General features: G+C 45.5%; 1 protein-coding gene across 1 annotated transcript in view; it reads right to left on the minus strand.

The window, feature by feature from the left end:
* Positions 1 to 16,289, minus strand: part of gucy2g (guanylate cyclase 2g) — a gene marked incomplete at both ends in the record, with an annotated part of 130,867 nt that overhangs the window by 68,809 nt on the left and 45,769 nt on the right. The window contains one exon of the mRNA XM_084323068.1: positions 14,256 to 14,604. Within this exon, the coding sequence (XP_084179194.1) occupies positions 14,256 to 14,604 (349 nt within the window). The remainder of the gene's footprint in view (positions 1 to 14,255; positions 14,605 to 16,289) is intronic.

The raw sequence follows: 16,289 nt of genomic DNA on the forward strand, positions 1-16,289 counted from the left end.
TTCTGGCATGTTCATAGTTAACGTCATCGGAGAATGGTCAGACAGTAATCTACTGTCATATTCACTTCCTGTAAATTTAGATATCAAGCTTGTCGAAACAAAAAAAAATTCTATTCTAGAGAACGATGGCCTACTTAGTAATTTTGAAGCGCACGAATATTCCCTCTTGCCTGGGTTTAGTTTTCTCCATATCTCAACCAAGTCGAGGTCTCTCATAAACGTATCTATCACTTTCCTTGTTCTTCCATGGGAGGTATCCACTCCCCCTGATTTATCTATTTCCGGCCTCCTCACGCAGTTAAAGTCTCCCCCCATGATGAACTGGCCCGTGAGACATGCCATTTTCATAAACAGTTCTTGAAAAAACAGCGGTCATCATTGTTTGGTCCATATATATTTACTAGGTTCACCTGCGTGGAGACTATAGTACCGCTTAATATTATAAATCTCCCTCCCGGGTCTACAATTTTATTTCTTAAAGTAAATGGTATCGACTTGTCTATTAGTATCATTACTCCTCTAGCTTGTGAGTTGAATGGCGCCGAGTATACCTGTCCCTTCCATCTATTCTCGACCTGTTTTAGCCTGTTTTAGCTTAATAATTTGGCTCATCCCCCTCACGTTCCAGCTCATATATTTTATTTCGTTCCTACTCATCCTTATGTCCTATGTTGCCCACTCTCTTCTTGCCCTCCTCCCCCCTCTCTCCTCTATGTTTTGTGATGTGGTGATCCAGCCGAAGTGTCCTGTAATAATAAATAAAAAAAGAGAGAAAACACAAGTACCCCCAAACCCCACATATAAAGCTAACGTCCCCCCCTATTGGGCACGGACCTCTGACCCTCCTCTTTTCCGACTTCCTGCAGGTCCCTTCCTGCTTCCTTTTGACAGGATGCATCTTACCTGCCTTTCTCCCTTTCCTGCCGCTCTTCCCTCCTAGTATGCTCTAACCACATGCTCCCTTTTTCTCATTTCTGCTATTTAAAGTCTAACATGACTAAACTATCTTCAACTTGATCCTGTATCCCTACTCCCCCCCTTCCTCCTCCTTTAACCATCTCGAGGAACCCTCTATTTCAGCCTCTAAACTCCTGGATCTCTATCACCTTAAAACATTGAAACATTGAAACAAAACCATTGAAACAAAACCAAATCCGCCACCAACCGGGCATCGACCATATCCAATACCTGTTAAGAAAGGGGATATGACCTACGAAAACCTCTAAGCTATACCCTTTACCTGTTAAGAAGGGGGGTATCCTTTGTAGAGTTAAATCAGAACCTGCTGCACCTTTATGTGTTATACCCTTCCCCTTCCTCCCCAAATCCTAACTATCCACTCCTCCTCACTCCTATGTTGGGTCCTTGACCTCTCTGTAGTGTCCCTATATAACTATCCCGTTTACCTGTGTGTGCCCAGTACCTATACTGAACGGTAGAGGTCGCCAGACCTTATACCCTATACATTTTTCCCTCTCTATTAGTTTCCCCTATCTAAACCAAAAATTGCAGTGCCTTTATGAAATATACATTATCCCTTCCTTCCCCATTAGCTAACCACTCCTCCTTCTGTCTATGTTTGGCCCTCGGTCTCTCCATAGTGCCCTTAACTAACTATAACTACTTAACTATAACTGCACATTCCACATATTGAAAAATAGAAATGACCCTTTTCCATAGAATATACCATCCCCCCCCCCCCCCTTCCCACTTTTAAGTTGGGTCCTTGAACCTCTTATTCCTACTACAAGCGTTGCAAGGGCAAGGCTAAGAGAATCATTAAAGACTCCAGTCACCCGAACAACTGCCTCTTTGAACTGCTGCGGTCAGGCAAGCGATACAGGAGTCTCAAGGCGAGCACAGAAAGACTCAGAAGAAGCTTCTATCCCCAGGCCATCAGGCTGCTAAACGAACAATGAATGAACACTACACAACAACAACCACCAAACGCACATAGCACACACATCCACACGCACACACTCACTTTAAACAAACACACTGTAGCACCCACTCCACACACTTATAGCACACACCCACTTTAAACAAACACACTGTAGCACCCACTCCCCACACTTTATATTTATGGATGAAGGATTGCACTACAACTCGTACACCTTACTGTAAATTGTACCTAAAATTGTACCTCATCCCATTTCTGCTTTGCACTAGATAGTACTGTACATTAGTACACTGCATAGTATTGTGTATTGTATATTATATGGTAACTCAGAACATTGTACATATGTCTATACCGAACACTGTGACCTCATTTTCTTCTTCTAAATTCATGCTATATTATGTTATTATGTTATTTGATACTATCTTGTCTAGCACAGTCTCTGGAGCGTAACAGTAAGAAGCATTTTGTATGAAAGTATTCTGTACTTCTGTATGACAACTATTAAAGAACTTGAACTTGAACTTGTCTCCTAGAGAATTCAATCAGAAATTATAGTGTCTCCGTACCTGTACAGCCTATATATTGAACCATTGAAATTGCCCGATTTGATAGATTATTTCCCTTCCCCCCCTCCCCTCCCTTCTATATACCATTCTTAGCTACCCGTGTCAAGCCACCTGTGGCGGTCCCTCCCGTTGCTCTTCTTCCGGTCCTTGCCCCGCAAGTGTCTGTCTCAGTCACGTTGGGTCTGTCCCCACCGTCATACCACAGGCTCGTCGTGCTTGTTCCGGAGTATCACACAAAGTAGTTCTTCCTTCCCACGTCACCTTCAGAATGGCTCCTCTCACAAAGTCTGTCCTTTCCCCTGAAAGCAGTAGTCTCTCACTTCCCTCTTTTCCTCCCGCTTCTTGACCAGGGACGGGGCGAGGTCTTGGTATATCCTCACTTGTAATCCTTCGTGTGTCAAAACTCGCTTCTTTTTTGCGATGTCTAGCATGGCTTCTTTGTCCCGTTGGTTGGAGAATACCACTATGAGTGGCCTCCTCCCGGTTCCGTTTTCGCCTCTCTTTTTCCTTCTCGCGGGACCCCCTCTGTATGCCACTTCCAGCCTGGGATTTTTAGTGAAGACTCCTAACCCCGCTAGCCCGAGTATCTTTGAGTAGTATTTTGTCATTGTTCCTCTCTGTCCTTTCGGGTCTTGTTCCTCTGGTATGGCGATCACTCTCAGGTTCTTCCGTTTAGCATAGTTGATCATATTTTCCATATTCTCTCCCATCTCCTTACTGTCAGTTCGGAGCCTCTGGCACTCCCTCTCCCAACGATCCTGGTCCGTAGCTCTGCTATCCAACGAGGCTTTCCGTGTATCGTCTCTCCTGTTCCTTCATCCTCGCTTCTAGGTTAGCCACGGTAGCTTCACATGCCTTCACATGTCTTTTATCTTTCTTTCCCAACTTGCCAATAAAGTTTCGTTTTGTTTCTCCAGCTTTTCCTCCAACCGTGCAAATTCCCCCATTAACTGCAGGTTCCTCCTTTCCGCTTCTTCCTTCAACAGTGCGCGCATGGCCTCCATTGTTTGTTGGTTTCTCTTCTCGGCTTCTTCTGACAAGAGCTCTTTCAATAGCGAGCGCATGTTTTCCATTGTCATAGCCGTCTTTCCTTCTCCCTCAGTCTCCACACCCGCTGCTATCTCTTCCTTGCGTACCTCTTTGCCAGCGTTTATTTCAGCCCTACTAGCCACCTGTGTCCTGGTGTCTACCGCCGTTAGCTTCTTGCTAATCGCTCCTAGGCCCAAAGCCTCCGGTACATGGGTCTGTCTGTGCCTAGTGGAGCGCCTATTTATCTCCGACTCTCCATCGCCTTTTCCTTCCGACTCAGAGTTTTCCATTTCATTTTCTCAATAGAGTAGTCTTGAAACTGTTTTCCCCTTCGCTTTTCTCGGAGGGTATTCAGATTTAAGCCGTGTTTTCAGATAGTTTAGTCAATTATCACCGGGAGCATGTGGTGCGAGTTGTCTACTGCACGGCCGCCATCTTGAAGTCCAAACTCTGAACTTTGATATTGAGGTCTTGTAATTGTGTATTTATGTATTTAACTGCATGTAGTATGTATGTAATGTAAGTGATGTTATATGTTCTATGTTCTATGTTGGAACAATGCTGTAACATGCTGCACTGAAATCAAATTCCACCAGCCTGGCTGGGTGGTCATTAAAGATAATTGAATTGAATTGAATTTAATTGAATTGAATTTAATTTAATTGAGAGAGACCACATCAAACTGGAGGTGAGAGAAGTGTTGCGACTGAGCTCAGGGAATGTGGGGTACAGGGCAATTTTTTATTTTCTAAATAGTACAGGTTTGAGTGGTAGGATATAGAGTAGTCAATAGTAATTATCATGTGCATAATCCATCTAGATCCACACTCCATTTCAGTAGGTGGCGGTAATGCACCAAAATGTTTGTGCCAACCGCCAATAAGAACCAGAAGAAGAATAAGAAGAAGAAGGTTCGCGGTTTTCTCAATTCCTTTTGTGTTGGCTATCTTCTTCCAGCCAGGCTTTGTTATATTAAAGTGTAGTGCTGTTCTCTGCCCTGTTCAGCATTTAGCCTTTCTCTGTAGCCATTCTGGTTTTAGGCTACTGGCTTATTTAGCACTTTATTTTCTAATAGCTGAGAGTTTTATTGTAGTGTTTCTTCTCATGACGGTTTTCTTTTTGTTTCCTTTTGAACTGTCATTAGTCCACTACTACACATAAACTCCCTTAGTGGAGGTTTATTGTTATTTAAGTTCTTTGTATGAGATATCTCGGGTTTTGGTCGTTTTTTCTTTTATTCGATATTTTTATTCATTATTCATCCACTGACCTTGGTGTTGCCATAGGAAAGGATTCGCCAAAGTGCAATACCGGCCCCATCCTGCTAGATGGCAGTGTCGCCCACCCTTTGAAACCTTATATCTCACCCTGTGTTACACTTAAATCCCTCCGGGCAGTACATTTATACGGAGCCGAGTAAATCGCTTCATCCGACCACTTCGAAACGCATCTGGCACACTCTATCCATAAGTTGTGCCAAATTATGTCCGGGACCAGATGGACACCAATACTGGAAATCGCGATCAGACAATTGGAATAGTCTTTTTGGAATAACCCCGATCATAGGTAAGGACTATCTGACATCAATTTCAGCTTGATCCAACAATGTTTTCATATCGATCCAGCTGATCAGCATGTGTAGCATTCAACACGAATGCCGTTCTATTTCGTTATGGCTTTCGCTCAGCATCATACTGCACTGTACTTCACTTCGTGCACGTGCACTGAATAAAAAATTCCACCATGTACCTTTACATCCCAACATTCGTCTGGCCACACCCCATCCGCTTACCTTCATAAGCAGGTGTGTGGTCACCTACTCGCCTCCTTATTCACTTTCACCACAAGGAAGTGCCTTCGGTAGATCCCCACTTGACGAGGTTGTTAGTAGAAGAAAGTTGGAAAACAAAAGAACGGGAAGATACGTTGACATCAAATCTTTATTTTCTCTCTCACTATTTCGAGAAAATACGGCGATATTGTCTTCGTTACTGGAGTGTCTGGAAGATGATGATCATTCTGACCTTCAACGGCTTTTTCGTATTAGGAGCTCACGCCGCTGACATGCTCCCCAGCTACAGTCCTCCTTGCTGCGGCTGGATGGGGTTGCCCTCCGGCCACACAGCTGGACTGTGGGAAGCACCGACTGTTGTGAGAAGCGGTTGTTTCCAGGATGGGGTACATACTGTTTTGCTTGCGAGCTCTGGTTGTTGTTGATGCTGAGGGGGTTAGCTGACAATTTACGAAACGCCGACTCCAGACTGGGGTCCTCTGCTCGGCTTAAGCGGCGGTCGGAGGATCTTGGTCTGACGCCCATGATGGTCAATCTAGTGGGCCGCAACCAGGTCCTGGTGAACCCAGGATTCTCGAGCGGATGCTTCTCTGTCCCGTGCAGGCCCCACCTTTCACATAAAAATTAAAGTACACCCTAACGAGGAAATGTGGGCATAGGATCTTCTTTATCGGGAGTTCCATGCTCAAAGTCGGCTGCAGCCCGAAATGGGAATTGTGCTGGCCCCGCTGTATGTCTGGATCACCGTTGAAAACTGTGTTTGACATTCTTTTTCTTTTCCCTCTTAGGGGAGGGACTTGGACAGCGGCCTGTCTGAAGTGTGGCTTGTTATGTCGTTGTGTACAGTTCAGGTGATAGCTGCTTAGCTGGCGTGCTAGTTGTGGCCTACTGTGTTAGCCAGTCAGCTGTTAGCTGCGGCGCTAGCTCGCTGTGTTTACCAGGCTAGTAAACGTTAGCTTGTTGCTATCAGTCGGATAGCTGCTTAGCTGGCGTGCTAGTTGTGGCCTACTGTGTTAGCCAGTCAGCTGTTAGCTGCGGCGCTAGCTCGCTGTGTTTACCAGGCTAGTAAACGTTAGCTTGTTGCTATCAGTTGGACGGCTGTTAGCTTAATGCTACACTGTTGAACGTTGCTATGACTATAACATGCCTTAAACACTCTGACTACGACGTCATCTTTGACAGAGGATGTTAGTCGAACCTACACCGGGAGCCCTGCCAGCGAGGACTGCGTCAACATGGAGAAACGTAGCGGCTGGGTGGCGCAGCGACGTTACCCTCGTCGCCAACACAGGAGATGCTGTGTTCAACTTCGGTGTCCCGTTAGCCAGATTGCAGTTCTCTTGGCCTGCGCTCAGGGTAGGAGTCCCGACCGGACTTTAAACACTTCTTCTTTCCTTCCCTTCTAAATGTTTTGTAATAACGATGTTTTCCAAAACGTGTGTTGCTGCAATACATTGAGGATACGACGCGTGTTGTGTGTGAATTGTCTTGTCACTGGTATAGCTTCTCTCTCCATAGAAATCGGGTTGTTGTTTACATATGTAAAAATGATCTGGTTAGTTGTGATGAGAACATGTGTGTTCATGTAACGTGAACTCACAACTAAGGGGGTTAATTAACCTATGAAGCTATGCTTAGTGACATGTGATTGAGGAATGAATTATTTTCTCAGCCTGTAATGACAATGAACAGTGTGTTCACATATTAACAGGGTTATCTGTTCAACTTGGTCGTATCAAGGGTAAGGAAGGAGGGGTGGTCCCCCCGGTTTCCCTGGGGCTTCCCCACCTTCCTCTCAGACATGTTGTTTACAATATATTGTGTCAATGTGTTTGTGGAGATACGATGTAACCCTCTGCTTAATTGCTGGGGTTGTGCTTTCCGCTTGAGAAACAATTTTTTCCTAAAGAAAAGATTGTTTGGTCACTTATCATGTGTGCTTAGCAAGGCCTGTGGCCAATACATAATCGAGGATTCTGTATTCTCTCGTTATGAAAAACGGCATTCCTCTGTAGCAAGAGTGTACTTTTGCCATTTTTTGTTGTGATGAAGGGTTGTGTGTGTCTTGTGATCTACAACTGGTTAGGTTTGGCCCACAGAAGCACATATGTAAGTCTGGTACCGGGGCTCTTAAAGGGGGCCCTCTCTGTTCTGTGTTTTTTCCTTAGTAAAAATCAGATAGCAGGTTAGCACATGAGCTATGTGAGGCTGTTCGATGCTTCATGTAGCAGGCTATGACTGTGTCATGCTCTACTTGTCATTACATCGTATCATGGGTGTGGGGTCGTAAAGGGGTGAACTGGTAATCCTTTCCTCCCCTTTTCTGATTGGTCAGGGGTTAAAACCTCCTGTCCTTCAAGGTTCCTGTCACGTTGCTGTTCGGCACGTTACAGGGTAAGAGGGGGGGGGGGGGGGAGTTTCCTGGTCCCACGCCCTGGAAGATTGGGCGTGTGCACCACGGAAATTCCCCCGCCATAGAGTACGTCACTGAGCGCGTCTCTGTTGGTAAGACTTCCGTGGGTTGTTCAGGTCCATCTTATGGATCTGTTTCAGGGAGTTGTCAGAGCTCCTCCTCACGAAGCTCCTCCTCGGGGAGAAGTGCCTTCTGTGAGTTCGGACTCTCCTTCCCTGTGAGGGAGCCTCCTCAGAGTTTCAGAGCCTCCTCCTCAGATTGTCAAGGTGAGTAGAACTTCAAAAAGGAGTTCTGCTCTATTGTGTGTATATTCGATTCAATTCGATTATTGAGTGTGTATTGGTTCAGTGCCTCCTCCTCGGAGAGCCCTAACCCAAGTGTTACATAGCTCAATGTTGCAATATATTCTTTTCAATCTATACAGCTCGCGTGGGAAGTCTCTCTGGGGATTTCCGTCTCCTCCCTGTGGCGAGGGTGGTGGGATGTAAAAATGTAAACAATTTTACCCTCAGCTGCGTCACGTGGGATTCATGTCAGTCTGTGTTTCTTTCTTTTTTAAATAAAAAGAGGAAGGAACATGAAGCACGACGGCTCCGTGTCGTTCTCCCAGGCGACTTGGAGGAACAATGTTTGGTGTCTTGCTAGACTATCCATTGATGTGTTTGGGTCTCGACGCGTACATAGTGCTGGCTCGGGGTGTTTCTGTTAAGAATCACGCAGGGGCTAAGTGCGCCTTGGTTGCTTGTTATTAAAACAGCGTTTTTATAGGGCAACTGGGATGGAGTTTTGTCTCTTCCGAGCGCCAGTTTACTAGGTTGTCTCGATGAATTCTCGTTCATATCTGGGGGATGTTAACGGAATAGATCAGAACATAGGTAGAGGGGTCTCACGCCCTTGGGGTGGGCCACTGGCCGCGGTACAAATGGGACCGTCTGGGTGGAGCCCTCTTTTCATGTTTTAGATCGACACGCATACCTACCCCCTCTTCTGGAGTGGGCATGTCGGCGTGGTTAGGGCACGGGACTGCTCTGGTCGCGCTGGTCCAGGTCAGTTAACCCGTTGTCCGCCGGGGATGCAGATCTGCTGTTCTGGTACCCTGAGGGAATTGTGCTTTTTTCGGGGGGGAAAATGCCAGGTCGGCCCGGGTGTCACAGGGTTAGATGTTATGGAGACCCTTTGTTGGGTACATGTTGTACTCTGCACTATCGTAATGGCTTACGGCCATACCAACCTGTTCATGCCCGATCTCGTCCGATCTCGGAAGCTAAGCAGGTTCGGTCCTGGTTAGTACTTGGTTGGGAGACCGCCTGGGAATACCAAGTGCGGTGTGCTTAGGGCTGGTTCTCCATTATTTTCGCTCCTCTCTCACGCGTGGCGAAGAGGGGGCTGTTGGGGTGGTCTTTGGACCTCCTCTGGTAACCCTGTGCTTCCCGAGCCGCCGGGCCCAGTCCGAAGTAATGTTTCGTCGACCCGTAGGCCTGGAATAACCCTTTTTTGAAAACTGAAACACTTGTACTGCGGTATAGCCAGTGTATACCCGCAGGTGTGTTTTGGAGTTTTTTCTTGAGGGGTTATAGGAACAACCACCGTCTGTACCGAGAGGGTAGTTGATTCCCTGGTATGTTGGAGCAGAGTCAACTCCCGGGTTGCCCGGTTGAGTGTGCCCCTGCACGTTCATGACGTCTGCCAATCATGTCAGCCTTCTCTGCCTCGACCCCTCTGGGTGTTTTTTTTTAAATGGAGGCTTTGTCATGGTGATCAACAACGCCAGCATACGCCCCTTCCGCCGGGGGGGCTGTTTTCAGCTGACTCCTTTGGCGCCTGTCTCGTCCGCAGTGCTCCAGGCTCAGGTTACAGCCTGCTGCCTGGTTTCCCCGGTGCGCTGCCTGCTTCCGTTGGTTAACCTTTTTGAGTGCTTACGGCCATGCTGACTGCCTGTTCTGCAGGGTCAGTGTGCCAGGCAGTGTGCTATTGGGGGGAAAGGGCCCGCTCTTGGAGGGGCCTTATCCGAATACGCTGGCGATGTGGGGGGCGGTGTCACTACGTGACCGCCTGGTGGGGTCTTGATGCCTGGCGTCATTGACCTCTCCGGGCCCCCTTTTTTCGGGGGATCCAGTCCCTTCGGTGGGTCTGGGTCTTCCTTCGCGCTCCGCTGCTACAGCCTTGCCATGGGGTTGGGTTTGCTCTTGACCCCGTGATTTTGGGGGCAGTAACAAGGTTGTTCCTTCCGTTCGTTCCCTGGTGGCATGCGGGTTGTGCGTGTGTGTAGTGTGCGTTGGGTTGCTTGAGTTCCTCTTCGCACGGTCAGATCCGTCTCCCTTCATAAAAGTCAGACAAAGCTCAAACAGTGAACTCCAAGCCCACGTGGTTGAACTAAAAATTCAAAGAAACAGACTAAGAAATGACGTAAACATCATGATCAAAACCGCAAAAAGAAATTTCATCAACGACAAAACTGAGGAAAACAAAAACAAACCCTGCGAACTTTGGAAATTACTCAATAATCAACTAGGCTGCAGTAAAAAACTTAAAACCAGGTTCTCAAACATAAACATAAAGACGGAAAACACGCTCATCACAGACAAGCTGGATGTAGCCAATTACTTAAACATCTTCTTCACAAACATAGCCACAACACTGGTAAACAAACTACCCTCCCACTCAGGGCATTATGGGGTAGAACACATAGTAGCATACTACAAAAACCTAGGGGTCCACAAAGCCACTGGCCATGACAACATCCCCTCCAAATTCCTCAGAGACGCAGCAGCCGCCATCACCCCAGTCATCACACACATAATAAACCTCTCTATAAAACAGGGACACGTCCCCAAGGACTTCAAAATTGCGAGAGTGACCCCTCTGCACAAAAAGGGCAGCAAATTAGACCCAGGCAACTACCGCCCTGTTTCTATTCTTACCTCCATCTCGAAAGTCATGGAGAACATAGTCTACGAACAGGTCGAAAAGTACCTGGCGGAAAAAAATCTAATCTACGAATTCCAATCTGGCTTCAGAACGTCCCACTCCACTGACACATGCCTCCTCTATTTGAACGACCACATCAAACAAGAGGTGGACGTGGGCAAATACTGCGGCATGGTCATGCTGGACCTACAAAAGGCCTTCGACACTGTCAATCACTCCATTCTGATTGACAAGCTAAAAGCAATTGGTTTTGATAGCTTATCAGTGAGCTGGATGCAATCCTACCTGGAGGGGAGAGAACAGATGGTAGAGGTAAACGGTACTCTATCCCCCCCCCCTCACAGTGAGCTGTGGTGTTCCACAAGGAAGCATACTAGGACCGCTACTCTTCCTAATTTATGCAAATGACATGTCGTCAGCCTGTGACTGCAACTTGTTCCTGTTTGCGGACGACTCAGCTCTGCTGGTCTCTGACAAGAACAAGTTGCAGGTTGAAAAAACCCTCAGCTCGGAACTAGGCAAAATCTGCATATGGCTCGCTGATAACAAACTATCATTACACATGGGCAAAACAGAGTCCATTCTCTTCGGTTCAAATAACAAACTCAGCAAGACCGCCGGCTTCTCAGTTGCAGTGGGTGACAATATTGTCACAAGGAAAGACGAAATTACCTACCATCCTAGAGGCAAATCTTTCCTGTGACAAAATGGCATCCAATGTAATAAAAAAAAGTCAACCAACGAACTAGATTCTTGTACCGGATCTCCTCTCTGGTAAACAAGAATACCCTGAAGACTCTGGCAGGAGCACTCATTCAAGGGTACTACGACTATGCGTGCACCTCATGGTACCAAAGCACCTCAAAGGCGCTTAAAACAAAATTACAAACATCACAAAACAAACTGGTCAGACTACTACTTGACCTTACCCCCAGAACCCACCTCACCCCTGCCCACTTTGACAACCTAGGATGGCTTAGAGTAGACGACAGAGTACAGCAACTTGCAATGGGCCTGGTCTACAAGATACACTATACGACTAAGGTACCCATGTACATGTCAAAATACTTCCCAAAGGTCAGTGAATACCACAACCACTACACCAGAGGAAACTCAACAAATCATGTTAAACCCAGATTCGGCTCAAACAAGGGACTAAACATGTTTCGCAATTATGCCACATCAATGTGGAACGCCCTACCCAAAGCTGTAAAGGAATGTGAATCCCTACCCACATTCAAAACTGCTCTTAAAGAGCACCTACGGGAGGCTGCAATTCGAAACTGGCCACCGTAAATGCCCAAAACCCCCACCACATCCTAATAGACAGTCTCCTCCCCACCGCATGTATATATTCCCTCCCCGCCGTATGGATATTTCTCTCCCACCCACCCACCCCCTCCTAATGTACTGTCCCCTCCCCATCATATGTATATACTCTGTCAGGATCTAGGGGTAACAGTACTGTATATTTGAATACCGTTTATGTCACAAATGTATCAGTACTAAATACCTATATGTCCCTATGCCATAAATGTCATGTATGTTGTGTATGCAGGGGTGTAAAGTACTTGAGTAATTGTACTTTGTTACAATACTTAAGTACTGTTTTGGGGGATTTGTACTTTACTTGAGTATTATTAGGTTTGTATACTTTGTACTTTTACTCCATTACATTTCAGAGAAAAAAAACATACTTTTTACTCCTTACATTTAAAATGCAGACCTACAATGTACAAAGTACAAATCTCACAGGTCCAACCATTTTAATTAGTATATTTTAATTGTTTATCTGGCCGAACTAAGGTTAACATTATTAATCCTGCAACCGCAGGTAAACAGCCAATCAAATCCCCATCAATGGAAAATGAACCCGCCCATACCAATGCTGATTGGTCCTTGTGCAAGACTAGCTTTCATTTCAGCATTGTCTATCGCAGAACACATTCCATTGTGGGCAGAGTGTATGCTTGGTTTCATTCCAGCCTTGCCTAAACACCAGCTGATGATTTCACTAATTGGCTCACCTCTTCAACTAACTCACCTGGTGCAAATGAAAACTTGGCCCACAATGGAATGAGTTTGAGACCCCTGGTCTATCCCTTTCAAAAATAAAATGTAGTTTTACTTTTTAGTACTTAAGTACATTTAAAAGTAGGACTTTTTTACTTTTACTCAAGTGTGTTTTTAGCCAGATACTTTGACTTTTACTTGAGTCAGATTTTGAGACGGTACCCATACTTTCACTTTCTGGGTACTTTTTACACCCCTGTGTGTATGTCATAAATGTCTATATGAATTGAAAATGGGGGACCCTGATGGAAACAAGACAAACGTCTTTTTCAGGTCTGCATCCCCTTAACAATTGTGTTTATTGAGCCGTACTGTATTGTACCCATTCTGCAATCTGTTAAATAAAGTTTTCATTAATTCATTCATCCCTCCCGTAAGCCTCCAATAGGGGGGGTATCCTCCATTAGGGAGGGTCGGGGGGCTTGGTCCTCCCCGGTCTGATGGTTGTGGGGGGCCTCAGCGGGGTACATTTGTCGGGCTATGGCTCCCGCTCAGCCTCCCTTGTGCAGTATGATGTTGAGCGAAAGCCATAACGAAATAGAACGTAAGGTTATGTATATAAGTTTTATGAGTTATGGTGACGCTCAGCATCAGACGCCGCTGCGGCCCTTGATCTCGCCTTGTGGTGAAAGTTTGGGAAGGAGGCGAGTAGGTGACCACACACCTGCTTATGAAGGTAAGAGGATGGGCGTGTGGCCAGACGAATGTTGGGATGTAAAGGTACATGGTGGAATTTTTTATTCAGTGCACGTGCACGAAGTGAAGTACAGTGCAGTATGATGCTGAGCGTCACCATAACTCATAGAACTTGGTTATATACATAACCTTACGTTGATGGCCAGTAACTGCCCCCCCCCCCTTCATGCATTCATGATGAAACATAATACCTGTTATATACATTTGATTTGGAAATAGTAGCGTGTCCAGGCAAGAAACGCCAACGCTTATAGTAGAATACACGTAGCGGCCTATAACTCCGCTTTTCAGGAATTATCCCGGATCACTCCTAAACTATACTTATATTCACCACGGGATAACGTGTGAACGTATGCATGCAAAATTATCTCTTTTTTGCATGTTCGACGGAAGAAAGTCACTGTCAAATGACCATAGTATTGTCTCCATAGCTATAATATAGAATATAGATATAGCTCTCCAAACATAGTGACGCACAGTGAAAATATGTCATGGAAACCTGGCACGTTAGCCACAAGGATCCATGTCCTTGGGCTGGGGCCCAATGTGTTAATGTCTACTTAGCAGTTTTGTGGTTATTCGTTATACGAATAACTTAGAGTCCCTATTATTTGCTAGTGACCCAAACACCCGCAGCCCTCACATAAGCTGTTCACCACTGCCATGGCGTTGGTAAGTAATAGCCGTGCTCCTGTGATCAGGATTATGATGGAAACTGTTCTGTGGTGCATAGATTCTTGGTACATTGCAGAGTCCTCTGGTGTAAGCCCCTCCCCTTAACCAGAGGGTTTTGGTACTCAACATCAATGTCTAGCCTCTTCACAGCATTGTATTCTGCATAGCGACAGTTTTTCCTACCTCTGGCAACCGTCGAGATGTGCTTCACATTTCTATGAATGAGCTGATGATCACTGGTGTCGAACTTGACCGCCGCCATCAGTGTGAACGTGGCTCGGAGCAGATCCTCTATGGTTTTCCACAGAGAATCCACTTTGTCCCAGGTGTTCGATTCCAGGCCGCCTCCGATCATAGCCACATGACTCCATCCGAAGAACTCCAGGGTCTTGGCGAGGACCTCGGAACTCCTCTTTAGCGGGGGGACAATTTTGATATAAGAGTCATAAATAACTCTGTTGTCCATTTTGGATGATTGCCCAACGAAGCCGAACATGGGGATGTTCCAAGCGGACGCAATAAGTCCAGTGACCTGCAGACCAAATAAATAATGTTACTCCGCAACATAGACACTGTTAAAAGTCTGGGTAAGGCAAATTCAGAGATTTGTTTAAACACATTATACATGTTGGAAAATAGTTGCTGAAAACATGTGAAAAGACTGTACATTGTAGAACGGAATTGTGGAGTTTTTGTATTCAGGAGTTTTTGGATCGGCGTGAAATCATGGCTCGATGACACACTGGAGCCATCCTTAGCATAACCCTTCCCCTAACACTATATAAAAACGAACCCTTCCCCTAACACTATATAACAACTAGAGTGCATTAGCGAGTTGATAAGTAGCTCAAAAGTGTAGCATAGCAAAGTTGATGCTAACTGTTTCAGATACAGTATATGAATGGAAAATGCTAACAAGTTTAGCGCCATACTCCATGAGGTATAGTTAAGGCGAGAGAGTACCCCCGAAATCGCCTTTTTGCTTTTTTTTTTATGATATTGAGATTGTTATATTTTGCTTCCCCATGTCTTATTTCAAACTAGTGGCAATAAAATATCGAAAACACACAATTAGTTGTTTATTTTACTTTTGTCTGGTTGTGTCCATAGATCACAATTACAATACAAAACTTTGAGGTAGTTTTCTCAAAAACGAGTTTTTATGCATTTTACTTACACATAAAGTCTTGGAACTCCATTTCCCTAGTAGGCTACCTATACACACACCAAACTTTCCACATTTCTTCCTATCCATATCCTGCTTCTAATTCCAGAAAGGTTTGTTAATATATCATTCATAGCTGGGTTTATAGTACATTTTATACCAAAACTTGTTTTATGACAGTAGACAGTATTTCCTGATGTATGGGCTGATAAGAGGACATAACCACAATCCCTTCTGGAACAAGTTTCGTTTTGAATGTATCAACAAAATGAAACCAAATGTTTGAATCTGGCATTATCCATGTTGGTGATGCGAGACTTGGCGACAGGGTGCGATCCACGGGGGGAGCTAGGTCCGCTATAGCTCCCCTAGATCAGACATCAGCTCCCCTGGGGGTCTCTAAAGCTCCCCTGGGAGCTGTATCATCATTGTGTATAATAATAAACGTATGCTATTTTGGATGTATGATTAATGATTTGCGTGTAGTGGCTACTTACTGGGACATAATTCACGGCATTCTAGCCTTTTGTGGTGTTTACTACATCTCCCATGACCCTTAGCGGGGGATGACGTAGTTAAAGAGAGACAGTGAAAGTTGAATCAATGGAAGTGTTGTTTGTGCGTAATAAACTAGCGTTTTTGCATCGGAACACAACTCCGTCTACGCTATCATTACTGCATTCCTACATTTGTGACCCTTGGACGTATTTCGCAGATTATATCGAACATGTCAACTGAACAACAGAACGCAGATCGCAGAACTTTGAACGCAGTTTCACTCAAGCTGCGCTTGGTTCGCGCAAGCCGAAGCCCAATTCGCTCTCAGGAATATTACCGCGGATGCCACCAAGTACTACTATGTGGTAGCAGCCCTTACGAATTCAACGGCAGCGAGAGTGGTGAGTTTGCTGGAAAACCCACCTACACATGACAAATATGTGACTATAAAAACACGCTCTGAGGTTTTTTTTTGTGCAGTGGGTCTTGGACTTCCTGACGGGCAGACCCCAGGTGGTAAGAGCAGGCAACTGCACCTCCTCATCCATCACGCT

The sequence above is a fragment of the Notolepis coatsorum genome (genome assembly GCF_963971535.1).
Source record: "Notolepis coatsorum genome assembly, chromosome: 10".
NCBI classification, from domain to species: domain Eukaryota; kingdom Metazoa; phylum Chordata; class Actinopteri; order Aulopiformes; family Paralepididae; genus Notolepis; species Notolepis coatsorum.